We start from the raw sequence: 12,480 nt of genomic DNA, 5'->3' as shown, positions 1-12,480 counted from the left end.
AGCAGCCCATTTAAATATTAAAATGGGTGCCCGTTTAACACGCACCAATATTGCATCGGCCTGTTAGTGAATATTACCAAGGTACAAAAGCACAATTGAGAAAAATAAAACCAGTTATTTTGTACCTGAATTTTGATATATGTTTATTGTTATAATTGTATAACTAACTTAATTATCTATTTCCACTTCCCATTTGCTTTTGCCTTTTACCTGGAAGGGAACCATTAGGATTACCAACTATCCTGATTTTTTTCTAGACTGCACAGATTTTAGGAGTAGTATATGGAAAAAAGAGGAAGTGTTAAAACGGTTCGAAATGTCTGATTTTTAGCCCTCCAACTGTAGGCTGGCATTTAATCCTGCTCTATTATGCAGTTTGTGCTCTAGTAGCTACTCTTTATTCAATATCAGGTCGATACAGTAAAATGCGCTCAGCTGAGCTTACCGCTTACCCTGCAATTGGCCACACGTTAAACGTGCGTCTATTACCCTTATACAGTAAGGGGTTTAGTGCGTCAAACGCGATGCCAACCCTCCCGAAAACTAATAGTGCTCATCACATGCAAATGCATGTTGATGAGGCTATTAGTTAATCCCTGGGATACTGAAAGTAAAATGCGCAGCCAAGCCACACATTTTATGCTCAGAAATTAACGCCTGCCCTAATTTCTGAGCAACCCAGTGAAGTGTACAGAAAAGCAGAAAATACTGCTTTTCTGTACACCCTCCAATTTAATATCCTAGCGATATTAAAGTTGGAGGAACCAAAGCTTAAAAAAAAAAAAGTTTATTTAAATCTGTCAGCCAGTCAGCAAAACGGACGCTCAGTTTTACCATTGTCCGTTTTCCTAACCCGTGGCTGTCAGTGGGTTTGACAACTGACACCGGTAAAATAGAGCGACGGTTGTCGGACCCGCTGACAGCCACCTCTACCACCAAGGAAGCACTAGGGATACACTATTGTCCCTAGTGCCTCCTTATTAGCGCACCACCTCATTTAAATATAGAATTGTGCACCCAGGAGCAGTACCTGGGTGTGTGTTGGGAGAGCAGACGCTCAACACGGAGTGCCCGCTCTCCCGCATTTTTTATTGTATCAGCCCATATGTGTTTAATACATTTATTTTATGTCACTTGCATAGACTTCAGTCACCCATTTAATCAAAGACCTAAATAATTATACAAAAACAGTAGTTTAGCCTCTGAGATGGTAAAGATGTTAGAGAACTAGTGGTCATGATATGAGGCTCCCAAAGGATAGATTCAAAATTAACATAAAAAAATATTTCTTCACAGAAAGGGTAGAGGATGCATGGAACAATCTCCTAGGCAAAAACTATAAAAGTTCAAGAAGGCATGGCACAAGAAAAAAAGATAATTAATTATAACGAAGTGAGGGGAAGTTGGAGATCCAATGGTGTCTCTGCCACTGGAGCAGGAAGCAAACTCGGCAGATTTGCTATTATATTCTATGTTTCTGTATTTTCTATTGATGCGGCAAAGCAATAGAAGTCACATGTGCATATATCCCATCAGTGAAGACATTAAACAGGATCTCCAAATGTTCAGTAATTTGACTGTTGAAAGTTGGCAACCCTAAGAACCCACTGGTCATCCAAAGAGAGCGTTTTAAGAAAACCCTTTACGCATCTGAGTAAATGTTTCACTGCTTTCACTTCAATTTGTTCAGCAGCTTTAAAACGATAACATTTGTTTTCCATTACCATTACTTATCTCCCCACTGGGATCAGCATTCTGTTCAAGAACAGCAGCCTCGCAACTGTAAGAGCAGAAATTCCAGAGCCTCCACGCTGTCTCAGCAGCAAATCAAGCAGCATACAAAGACCAAAGAAATGCAACAAAATAGCGCAAGTATTAATGGCACATAAAACACGTGAAGTGCCTAAAAGACGGAATATAAATCAAAGACATTCTCCACCACCATCTGCCGCTCTGTACAAACAAGGCCGCGGCGCACCCCAAAGCTCCCTCCATAACAATTACCATAGAACGGGTAACGCCGAGCGCTGCTCAGGATTGGCTCCCAAAGGCAACGCCCCGGGTCAGACGCGGGTAATCGGGCGAGTGAAAAACAATCCCCAAACCAGGCTGCCAGCCCGGACCTCTCCCACCGCCCCGCGTGATCCAAAGGCCGCAGAGCCCGTTTCACCCCTCCCCACGCTCACCAGCTGCGCCACTTTGAAGATGAGGCGGGGAAGCTTCAGGGTGCTGAGCCCAAGGCAGCTCTGCGCGCTGGAGTTGCGCTCGGTGGTGTCCTTGTACACGGGGCCGTTCGCCGAGTCAGCCATGATCGAGAGCGGTAGGAGTCAAGATATTGGCCCGGAGCTCCGCCGCCTCTCTCTAACCGGGAGCGAAAGTGATAGCGAAACTCAGCCCATCAGTTGCGGGGAAACCCTCCCCCTCGACGAGAATCGGGAGGAGGAGTTGGCAGTGTTGCTGCTGCCCCCGCCCCGAGAGGCTCTGCTCTGATGCCCAAACACAAAAGAAACAGCGATGAGCCAGCAACCCCCCTCCCCCCCCCTTCTGCTTCCCGTCTGGCTGATCAGAAACCGAAAACAGAAGGAGCGGGCTCGGGGCAAGGGTATTTCTGCTTAGCCTGGAGCTTATTCTTCTTGTCTTCTCGATTCCCCCCGCCATGGAGGAGGAGCCTCCTCAGCACCACTCCTCTCTCTACAGCGTGTATAGCAGTAAATGTTGAGATCGACATAATTGCCATCACAGAGACTTGGGGAAGGAGGATAACCAAAGGGACAGTGCTATAAACAGGGTACAAATTATATCGCAATGATAAGGCGGATCAACTTGGTGGGGGTGTGGCACTTTATGTCCGGGAGGGTATAGAGTCCAACAGGATAAAGATCATACTAGAGACTAAATGCTCAGTAGAATCAATATGGGTAGAAATCCTATATGTGTTGGGTAAGAGTATAGTGATAGGAGTATACTACCGTCCACCTGGACAAAATGTTCAGACAGATGATGAAATGCTAAGCGAAATCAGGGAAGCTATGCATCCTAGGGTACTGAAGGAACTAAAAAATGAAATTTCTGATCTGTTAGTTAAAATTTGTAACCTATCATTAAAATCATCCATTGTACCTGAAGACTGGAGGGTGACCAATGTAACCCCAATATTTAAAAAGGGCTCCAGGGGCAATCCGGGTAACTATAGACCAGTGAGCCTGACTTCAGTGCCAGGAAAAATAGTGGAAACTATTCTAAAGATCAAAATCGTAGAGCATATAGAAAGACATGGTTTAATAGAACACAATCAACATGGATTTACCCAAGGGAAGTCTTGCCTAACAAATCTGCTTCATTTTTTGAAGGGGTTAAAAAAGATGTGGATAAAGGTGAACCGTTAGATGCAGTGTATTTGGATTTTCAGAAGGCATTTGACAAAGTCCCTCATGAGAGGCTTCTAAGAAAACTAAAAAGTCATGGGATAGGAGGCGATGGATCTTCTTGGTGTTTGGGTAATTGCCAGGTTCTTGTGGCCTGGTTTGGCTTCTATTGGAAACAGGATGCTGGGCTTGATGGACCCTTGGTCTGACCCAGCATGGCAATTTCTTATGTTCTTACAGACAGGTAGCCGCCCTGGCTTTATTACCAAGGCCGACGAGCTACTGTAATCAGGATTAGACTTTTTCCCATAGGAACACAATGGGGGGGAAAAAAAGCATACAGTACATCTGGCCCTGAGTGTGGCAGTGTTTCCAATGCCTCCACGCTTTTGGTTTGTATTAGCCAAGGTGTAGCTTAGGTGCAGACCTTGAGTTAAGCAACTGGCTAGAGTTCCACATTTTGAAGGCACCAAATACCTGGGCTGAAGAGGCGCCTTTTTAGAGGTATGAACTGGTGAAACCTCAAAAAGAGACACTACTATAGCACACTGGCCCAACCACCCCTCCCCTCCTTTAGAAACAAATTATAAAGCTTTTAGAATTCATTTAAGCAGCTTCCTTCCCATTTTCCTGCAATCTTGGGAAAAGTAATGTTTAGAAGTGGATATCAAATTGTAACAGGATGTGTGATTAATGAAATCATACAAAAGAAGGGAGATGCAGAAAAAGTACACAGTCCAATAATTATTCGCATGAAGGAAATTCTTTATTTTTTTAATAATTTACTGCAAAGCTCATAATGTACACAGGTTTTTTTCAGCTGGGTCCCTCGACATGGACCCGTGTTTTGCCCAAGACTCTTATGGTGTGTAACTCCTTGTTGAAGTGGTGAAAATTACACACCATTAAGAGTCCCTCCCGACGAAGCCTTGGGCAAAGCACGGGTCCATGTCGGGGGACCCAGCTGAAAAAAACCTGTGTACATTATGAGCTTTGCAGTAAATTATTAAAAAATAAAGAATTTCCTTTATGCGAATAATTATTGGATTGTGCATTTTTCTGCATCTCCCTTCTTTTGTGTGGATTTGCTTTTTGGAGTGCTGATTTATCTCCTGGTTGACTTTTGGATTAATTAAATCATAGCCACGAGGCACCACACTCGGAGGTTGAGGCACTCTGACTTTCAAACATGACTGCTTTCAAGGTTGCAGGGGAGTAACAAACAATTCTAGTTCTCATAAATTTAGGATGTAGAAAGGCATATGCACAGTTGTACTTAGTGTATGGCTAGACTCATGGCCTAGCAGCAGGACACCACCCTGGCTCATGGGTCACCCTGCAGCTCTTTTCCTGCAACTTGGCTCAAGTCAGCCCGTCGTCCAAATACGGATGAATGAGGATCCCATCTTTTCTTAATTCTGCCGAAACAATCATCATCACCTTGGAAAAGGTCCTTGAGGTGGTGGACAGACCAAAGGGCAGGGCCCGAAACTGATAACTGTGAACCGCAAAAAGCGTTGATGCTCCAGTCAGATGGGTTTATGAAGGTACACCTTGGACGCATCCGAGTTCAGAAATTCTCCGAACTGCACAGCCATTATTACAGAGGATGTTTCCATGCAAAAATGCATCACTCGCAGATGACACTTAATACCTTTGAGATACAGGATGGGATGAATGGAGCCCTCCTTCTTGGGCACAATGAAATAAATGGAACATCGACCCATATTTTCTTGAAACATGGGCACTGGAACCATAGTCCTCAAACTGAGGAGCCTTGCCAATGTAGTTTCTACTGCCTGCTTCTTCTGGGGTGAGTGGCAGGGAGACATCATGAATATGTTCCTGGGAATACTGTGAAACTCCAGCACAAATCCTTCTCATATTACTTCTAGAACCCATTGATTTGATGTGATCTCAACCCACCTCTGATATAGATGGGTTGGCAAACCTTCATTGGAAGGGTCGGGAGGTTCCACTACCCAAACCCATGCCCCTTCTTGGCTGTCGGGGATGAAAGGACTAAGACCTACCAGAAGGTTGAGTTCTCTGAAGGGTTGCTCCCCTAAAGGGATTAAAACACCTGGATCCTCTAGTAGGACCCATTATGTTCAAGGAGTGTGCCATCTGCCTCTTATCCTTGGTCAAACGAGGAACCAGAGAGTCACCCCATTTACTGGCCAGTTTTTCCAACTCGCTCTCAAGAAATAGCGAGGCTTTAAAAGGCAATTTGATAAGGTTAGCATTGGAGGTCACATTAGCTGACCAATTTCTCAGCCATAACTGATGCCTGGCCGCTACTATGAAAGCCACTCCTCTGGCTGAAAAGCAAACCAAATCATAGCCCGTGTCCGCCAAAAAAATAGCAGCTGACTCCATAACTGCCCTGGAGTTCACCCCAGAGTCACTGACATCCTGGGAGAGGAGCAAACAAGAATGAAGTACCAAGGAACAAGAAGCAATCTGCAAGTTCATTGCCACAGCCTCAAATACTTGCTTAAGAATAGCCTCAATCCTTTTATCATGAGCATCCCTTCAAGGCTCCTCCTCTTTGCACAGGAATTGTGGTCCGCTTGGAGACTGCAACACGAGTGCATCTATCTTCGGAAAACATAAACTTACCATTGCCACTGGATCCAGAGGGTACAGGCCTTCTAAAACCCACCCCACTCAAGCTCAATTAATTCATGAATGGCTTCCAAAATGGGAGTTTTCTTCAGCTCAGTCACAGCATCTGCCCCAGGAACTCCAAGCATTTTTAAGGTCTGGGAAATCAGAGCTGCAGTTCATCCTTATGAAAGAACTGTAGTATAGTTCTATATGGTTCTAATCCTGGAGGAATATCATCCTCCTCAAGGGAGTCAGGATCAGCGTCATCATCCGTGCCATCTGGATCTCTACTGGTAAGTTCCTCTGCCACTCTAGCAGTACTCCGGTGCTTAACAGTAGGTTCCTACCTGTGACTCCACCCTGGCAGCATTAAAGAGTGAAGATTGCGCCTGGCAAAAGGATTGCAATCCCTGAAAAAACTATCTCCAAAAAGGTAGAAGTATCCAAGCCAGGAGGTACTGGGGCATACATACTGGAGCTACCATCCCCTGCTGAGGAACCAGTTAGGGGAGTTCTAAATTGAGGCACCCCAGCTGAGCTCTCTTTACCTAGGCTTATATATGGCTGGGAAGAACCAGGCTTAGTGAAATCAGGCGGCGGCAATTTGTCCTAACCCACCAAACAGCACTGACACAATGGAGGCACTCCTGGCCGAGACACCTGATATGGCAGGCAGTGCAAAGAGAAAAGCGCTTAGGTTTAGATACCATTATGGCCGATAGTACACTTAAGTGGCAGTTGGAGGCATGCGTCCGTTTTTTTTTCTTCTACGTCCAAATACTAGGTGTCCAAAATTGGGCATCTGACATTTAAGCATCTTACAACCAGGTGTCCCAAAACTAATGTGCTTTAAGCATAAGCGCACAATAAAACTTGGCCACTTAAGGCGCCTCTTAACTTAGATGCATGGAATACAAGGCCCCACTAAGTGTCCAAGAACTAGACGCACACGCCGAACCGACAATCCTGTAGAGAGCAGCCAAAGAAAAGCTGGTGTGGCCTACATCGCGGTGCACAGTGAAAAAGCCTCAGAGTGGGGCCTAGCCTAAAGTGGCTGCTCAACCTCCCACAACACGGGATGAATGTCAGAACAGCACACCAAGCATGAAAACGGGGAAAAGGAGGGGGCCCTATACTACACAAAGCTTCCTTTTATGTCTCTGTAAAGATTATATGTATATATATATTTTTTTTTTAACTTACTTGAGCTCAGCCTTACCTGGCTGAGTACAGAGGTGGTCTCTGGCTACAGGGGAGAGGGCATATGCAGGCACCTGCCATGCTCTGCTTCCTGCACCTGCTGCATTTCAGTGCTTAAGCAGCTAAGTCCACACCAGCTGAAAAACCAGCTACCGCACTAAGGCACACATCTGAGGGACCACGGAAATCACCTCAAGAATTCTCAACTGGGAGGGAGGGAGGAACCTTTTTGGTATCATTGCAGGAGAGCAGAGCAACGTAATATCCTTTTTGAAAATGAAGTAATCCCCAGTAGGGAGATACACCTCCACCATCTGCTGGAGACTAAGAATACTGGCAGGCTGATGTCACTGCAGGGGTATATATACAGCGACATCAGTGTGCTCCATGCCCATCTTCTGGTAGAGGTACATAACCCACTTGTTCTGGATTTTTCTGACTGGACACTAAGAAATCTAAAAATTCCACAGTGGATTGTTAGTGAAGATATGTGGCACCTAAGAGGACTGCCAGAGCTGGAATACTGAGCAGAAATAAAGAGAATGCTAAAAATGCACACCACCAGAGTCTATGTTTCGTTTAATGACTACTTCTTAGGACTCATTTGCACATCTTTTACACAATAAAATAATTTAAAAAAAAATCCTTTATTTTTTTTCCTCTTCTTGCTGCTTCATCCATGCATAACCAGAGGTGCATGGTGCTATTAGTATTCTGACTCCCCAAACTTTCAATGCACCCTCTATCTCAAGAAAATGTAGATCATTCTTCCTAATGGAATGGATATTTTGGAGCAATAGCAATAAGAGACTAGTTTCAGTTCTTTAAATAGAACTGGCAGATTTATGCATAGCGAATAGAAACCATTATATTTATGACCCCATGTAGGCCCACACAGTTTTATTTTTCTGTTTCAAGCAGGATTAACTGTCAAGGTGAAACAGGAAGGGTTTTTCTTTCTATATTGACCACACCCTGGCTGTAGGCACAGGTAGGCTAAGATGAAAAGAAGTCAGTTTTCTCTTGTTACCCAATATGGGTGAGAGGTCAGAAAATAAACAGGGTTTTGTTTTTTTGTAATGGGTGTTCTCCAAGGACAGCAACATAAACAGTCACAGAAAGGTTTGGGACTAATTGAGCCTGTTCATTTCTGGAGAACTTATTCTTCTGCCTGGATTTGGGTAGATCCAATTCAGATCTTATGAGAACTATACATAAAAACCGCTCCTTGACTGGTTGAGCAATGGGATCTTAAAGATAAATGAAGAGATTTATTTTCATCTTTATGCACAGAATAAATACAACTTTATTAACAGGATTACAGTTTTAATTACCAATATTTAGAACCATCACTTTAAGGGAGAAAAATTGGATGTAAGGCCAACTTAGATCTGTGTGCATATAGACAAGTCCGTGGATTGACACTACACATTCTCACAAAGCTATCTTTTCCCCTTTTCTTCTCAGTTTAACTTTAAACCAAAAAACTATTTTATGCAGAGGTAAAAAGGCAAATAGGTAATCAACCCTGCCAAGTTCTTCAAATATTGCCACACTGCAACAAAGGGTTAGCACAAGTTCTGATGCAGAGTAAAGTTCAAGTGAGATGTAGCATGTTTGCAAGTATATCCCAAATTCTTACGTGATAATAAATTATGTCTGGAGTAGTAGATTGTGAGTACCAAACACACCTTAACTTCATGTTTTATTATCTATTTCAGAAAGAAAAAAGTTCTCCACTGCCACTTTTTTTTTTTTTTTTTTTAACTTTACTAAAATAGTTGGGAGAAAACTATAAGGTAAGGGACCATGGTCAACCTCTTCTGCCAACACCATAGGTGCTTTTAAAATAAGGTGGTTAAATGGACATGGGGAAATTTTACAAATGTCGTTAACTTTGACACAAACTCCAGGACTTAAAAATCCTTCTGAAAAATGTACATCACCAGTCAGTCCTAACTATTTTGGTTTGAAAGAGCTTTCCATATGTACAGCCCCTTGCTGGAAAGCTGGGCCACACACAAAAGAGACACACTACTTGTTCATCAGGTACTGCAAAAAAAAAAAAAAGTTTTAGTTTGAGAGTTCCACACTATCTGCGAAAGAATAGGTAGAGACAAATGTAAATAATTCCACAAAATAGAAGGAAAGGCTTTATTTAGCATGTTCAAGATGCTTCCTCTTCCATGGGGGATATAGGTGATAAAGGAGAGAGTGAATCAGATTTCCGTGAAATTCTTTCCAGTTCTGCTTGAACATCAGTTAAGACTGGCTTCTGGCCTAAATGTAGGATAAATAAAAAGCTTGTTATTTATCAGTTAATTTCACTGAGATAAGAGAAAAAATTAATTAGTAGCTGAATCAGTCTGGAAGGCTGTAAGTACTGTAATATCTGGCAGTGCTAGCAGACATACAGATTGTCATGTAATTGCATTGGTATAGTGAGCTTGCAAAGGCAGGGAGCCATTTGAAAAGGCTACAGGGACCGAGAAGACTGGATTTTTGGAACCATTATTGATAGATATACACACACACACACATACATATATACTTGTCCCTGTCCACACTGTCAATATAGATATAGGGTACCAGTCAACTCAAGGCCAGCACCTTTATGTTGTACAGCTGCCATCCAACAATACTGCTGACCTCAGGTTTGACATACTAAAGCAGCAGGACAAGAGCAACTGGGCAATTTTCCCGGCCCCAGAAGAACTGAACTCCTAATGCGGTAGAGGCTGGAGTAGCATCCTGGGGGCTGGCAAAGCCTGGTTCCATGGGTTTGAGCAGCAGGAGAGGTCCAGAATGGGGGCTCTAGGGTTAGTGGGGTTCAGGGAATCTGAACACCCATGATGCGGTAAGGACTGGGATGGGAGGAGAACATCTAGACCAGGATGTCCTCTCTTTAATCAGATTTTATTTTTATTTTTTTTGGGGGGGGGGGGGGGGGTTTCAGGAGTTTTGGGGTTGAATCTTCTCTATTTCATTTTTGATCATGGGAGGAGGGGCAGAGTGTAGTGGAGAGTCAGAGTACAAGGGCAGATTATAGGAAAATATTAGTCAGGGAGATTTTTTTTTTCAAAACCAGCCCCCAGGTTGTCTATCTCATTCACTTTCCCTGGAGTGCATGCTTTGACAGCTCCCAAAAGCAAGCCACACTGACCTTTGAGAGGCACATCATGTGATCTACAGCCTAACAAAATTGAGCCAAAACATTTTCAACATAAATATCACACTTCTAACTAAATAGTACAGCGCACCCTAGAGCAGGGGTGAGTATACAGAGGTGCAGTCACCATTCCACCCATGCAATTGGCTGGACCCCTCCCACTCACAAAGTTTGGTTACATTGCTCTGGATGCCTGGTCTAGTGTTAAAGTGTCTTGCCAATCAGTTCTTGAAGTAGCTTCCAACTAATGAGACAGTCACACTGCCAGTCAATGTCAGACACCCACTCATTCAGTCTTCTCAGACACAAACACCCATTTTGTTCCTATCTGAAAATGCGTATAAGAGTGTCTTCTCTGACACAAAGAGACACACATTCTTGCTCTAATGTGTGGATATGACTTTCACAGAGAGAGAGTCAGACACCCACATACACACACAGTGTCAGAGAGAAAGACACCCATCCTCCCACAGAAACAATTTGTATATGTGGATTTCTCTGACCCACACCCATTCTTTTTCTCAGACACGCACATTCCCCTGTTATGCTGCTGCTCATGTATTCAAAACAGTAAGTATCCCAGCTGCAACACTCATGTAAAAGTTTTTGCTTGTTGCCAGCCCTTCCCATCTTTCTGGGCATCCCCCCCCTCTTCAGGAGGCTCAATGGTTTCACAGCCAACTGCCTCTCTGAGCTCAGCCCAGTCACCTCAGATAGGAGCCTCCTTTCTCACAGACACCTCTACTTCTCCATGCCCCACCACCACCAGGGCATTCCCGCTACCTGTATGCTATAGAGTCTGCTGCTTTTATGGTTCCCCAGGCTCTGTTCTACCTACTTACTCCAACAAAGAAGGGAATAAAAGTGATCCATGCTGTTCTCCAGGACTGTAAAGAAAAATTAAGCCCTGGCCAAGACTGGAGAGAGCCACTGACCCCAAAGTAGCACAGCTCCAGATGGAATCCTGCATTCCAAAATGGAGACAATGCAGCCAAGGCTGTGTAGATGGAAAAGGACATTCACAGTTTTCTGAGGTAAAAATATCACAGCATGATGCCAACCAGAAAATCCTGCAAAACCCCCCCCCCCCCCCAAAAAAAAAACCACACCCCCAAAAGGCCACATGGAACCCATATAACATTAGGCGAATCATGAGTGTTAGGTGTGGGCTTAAGCCTTAGAAAGCCATGAGAAAACTACAATATAGTAAACTTCCCGTAACAAAACCGCATTGTCAGACCTTAAACAATCACAACCCTACCTATGCAAAGGAAACACTGCAAATTTTACACCAGGTCCTAACACACCAATACACCTCCTATTAGGAAAGTAGAACATGCCAAGCTGTTACAGATCCCTACACAGCAACTATATGCTAGTTCAGCGCTTCTCAACCACTATGTCGCCAAACACCGGCAGGTGTGTTGTGTCTCCTGGTGTCCCACTGCCCCATTGTACTTTCCTTCTCCCTTTTCCCAGCCCCTGTGGGCCACTTGGAAGCCTCCTTTCTTCCTACCCCCACTGCACAATGGGAAGCCTCCTCTCCTTTCTACCTGCCAGTGGGAGTAGGAAGAAGGAAAGAAGCCTTTGGCCGGTGAGGCAGGCATCGTATAGCCTGGGGGTGGGGTGGGAGGAATGGCAGTGTCGAACCCAAACAAAGCAAGGCCGCCACGGGAGCCCATCCCTGTGGCAGCGAAGAAGAAACTCGACCCTGACCAAGCAACGAAGCCATAGGAGCCCATCCCTGTGGCGGCAAAGAGGAAAACCCGACCCTGACCAAGGCCACCTCGGGAGCCCATCCTCTTGGCGGCGAAAAAAGAAGGTCCACTGGAGTAAAGCCACGGTGGAACTGGAGCCCATCCCTGCAGTGAAGGAAGAAAAAGGTTTTGGTGAGAGCTTGTGTGTCTGAGGGTGTGCATGGGTGAGAGCTTCTGTGTCTGAGGGTGTGCATGGGTGCCAGGGTGAGAGCTTGTATGTGTGTGAATGGAAGCCTGGGTGAGAACTGGTGTGAATCAGTGCGAGAGCATGTGGGTGTGATTGAGAGCTTGTATATAAGAGACCATGAGTGTGATTGCGAGAGAGACTGGTCAGGGAGATTATGTGTTTCTGTATGAGAGAGAGACTGGTCAGGAAGAT

General features: G+C 44.5%; 2 protein-coding genes across 3 annotated transcripts in view; both read right to left on the bottom strand.

The window, feature by feature from the left end:
* The window catches only part of CMTM6 (CKLF like MARVEL transmembrane domain containing 6), a 56,404-nt gene extending 53,914 nt beyond the window's left edge, over positions 1-2,490 (bottom strand). Inside the window, exon 1 of the mRNA XM_029589410.1 lies at positions 2,187-2,490. Within this exon, the coding sequence (XP_029445270.1) occupies positions 2,187-2,309 (123 nt within the window). The 5' untranslated portion in view covers positions 2,310-2,490. The remainder of the gene's footprint in view (positions 1-2,186) is intronic.
* A 5,967-nt stretch (positions 2,491-8,457) lies between these two features.
* Positions 8,458-12,480, bottom strand: part of DYNC1LI1 (dynein cytoplasmic 1 light intermediate chain 1) — a 136,585-nt gene continuing 132,562 nt past the window's right edge. For both annotated transcript variants that reach the window (XM_029589409.1, XM_029589408.1), the window contains exon 13: positions 8,458-9,455. In XM_029589409.1, coding sequence (XP_029445269.1) covers positions 9,343-9,455 — 113 coding nt within the window. In that variant the 3' untranslated portion in view covers positions 8,458-9,342. The remainder of the gene's footprint in view (positions 9,456-12,480) is intronic.

Source organism: Rhinatrema bivittatum, chromosome 2 (genome assembly GCF_901001135.1).
Source record: "Rhinatrema bivittatum chromosome 2, aRhiBiv1.1, whole genome shotgun sequence".
Taxonomy (NCBI): Eukaryota; Metazoa; Chordata; class Amphibia; order Gymnophiona; family Rhinatrematidae; genus Rhinatrema; species Rhinatrema bivittatum.
Note: the sequence above shows the minus strand (reverse complement) of the source record. Positions and strands in the feature narration are given on the sequence as shown.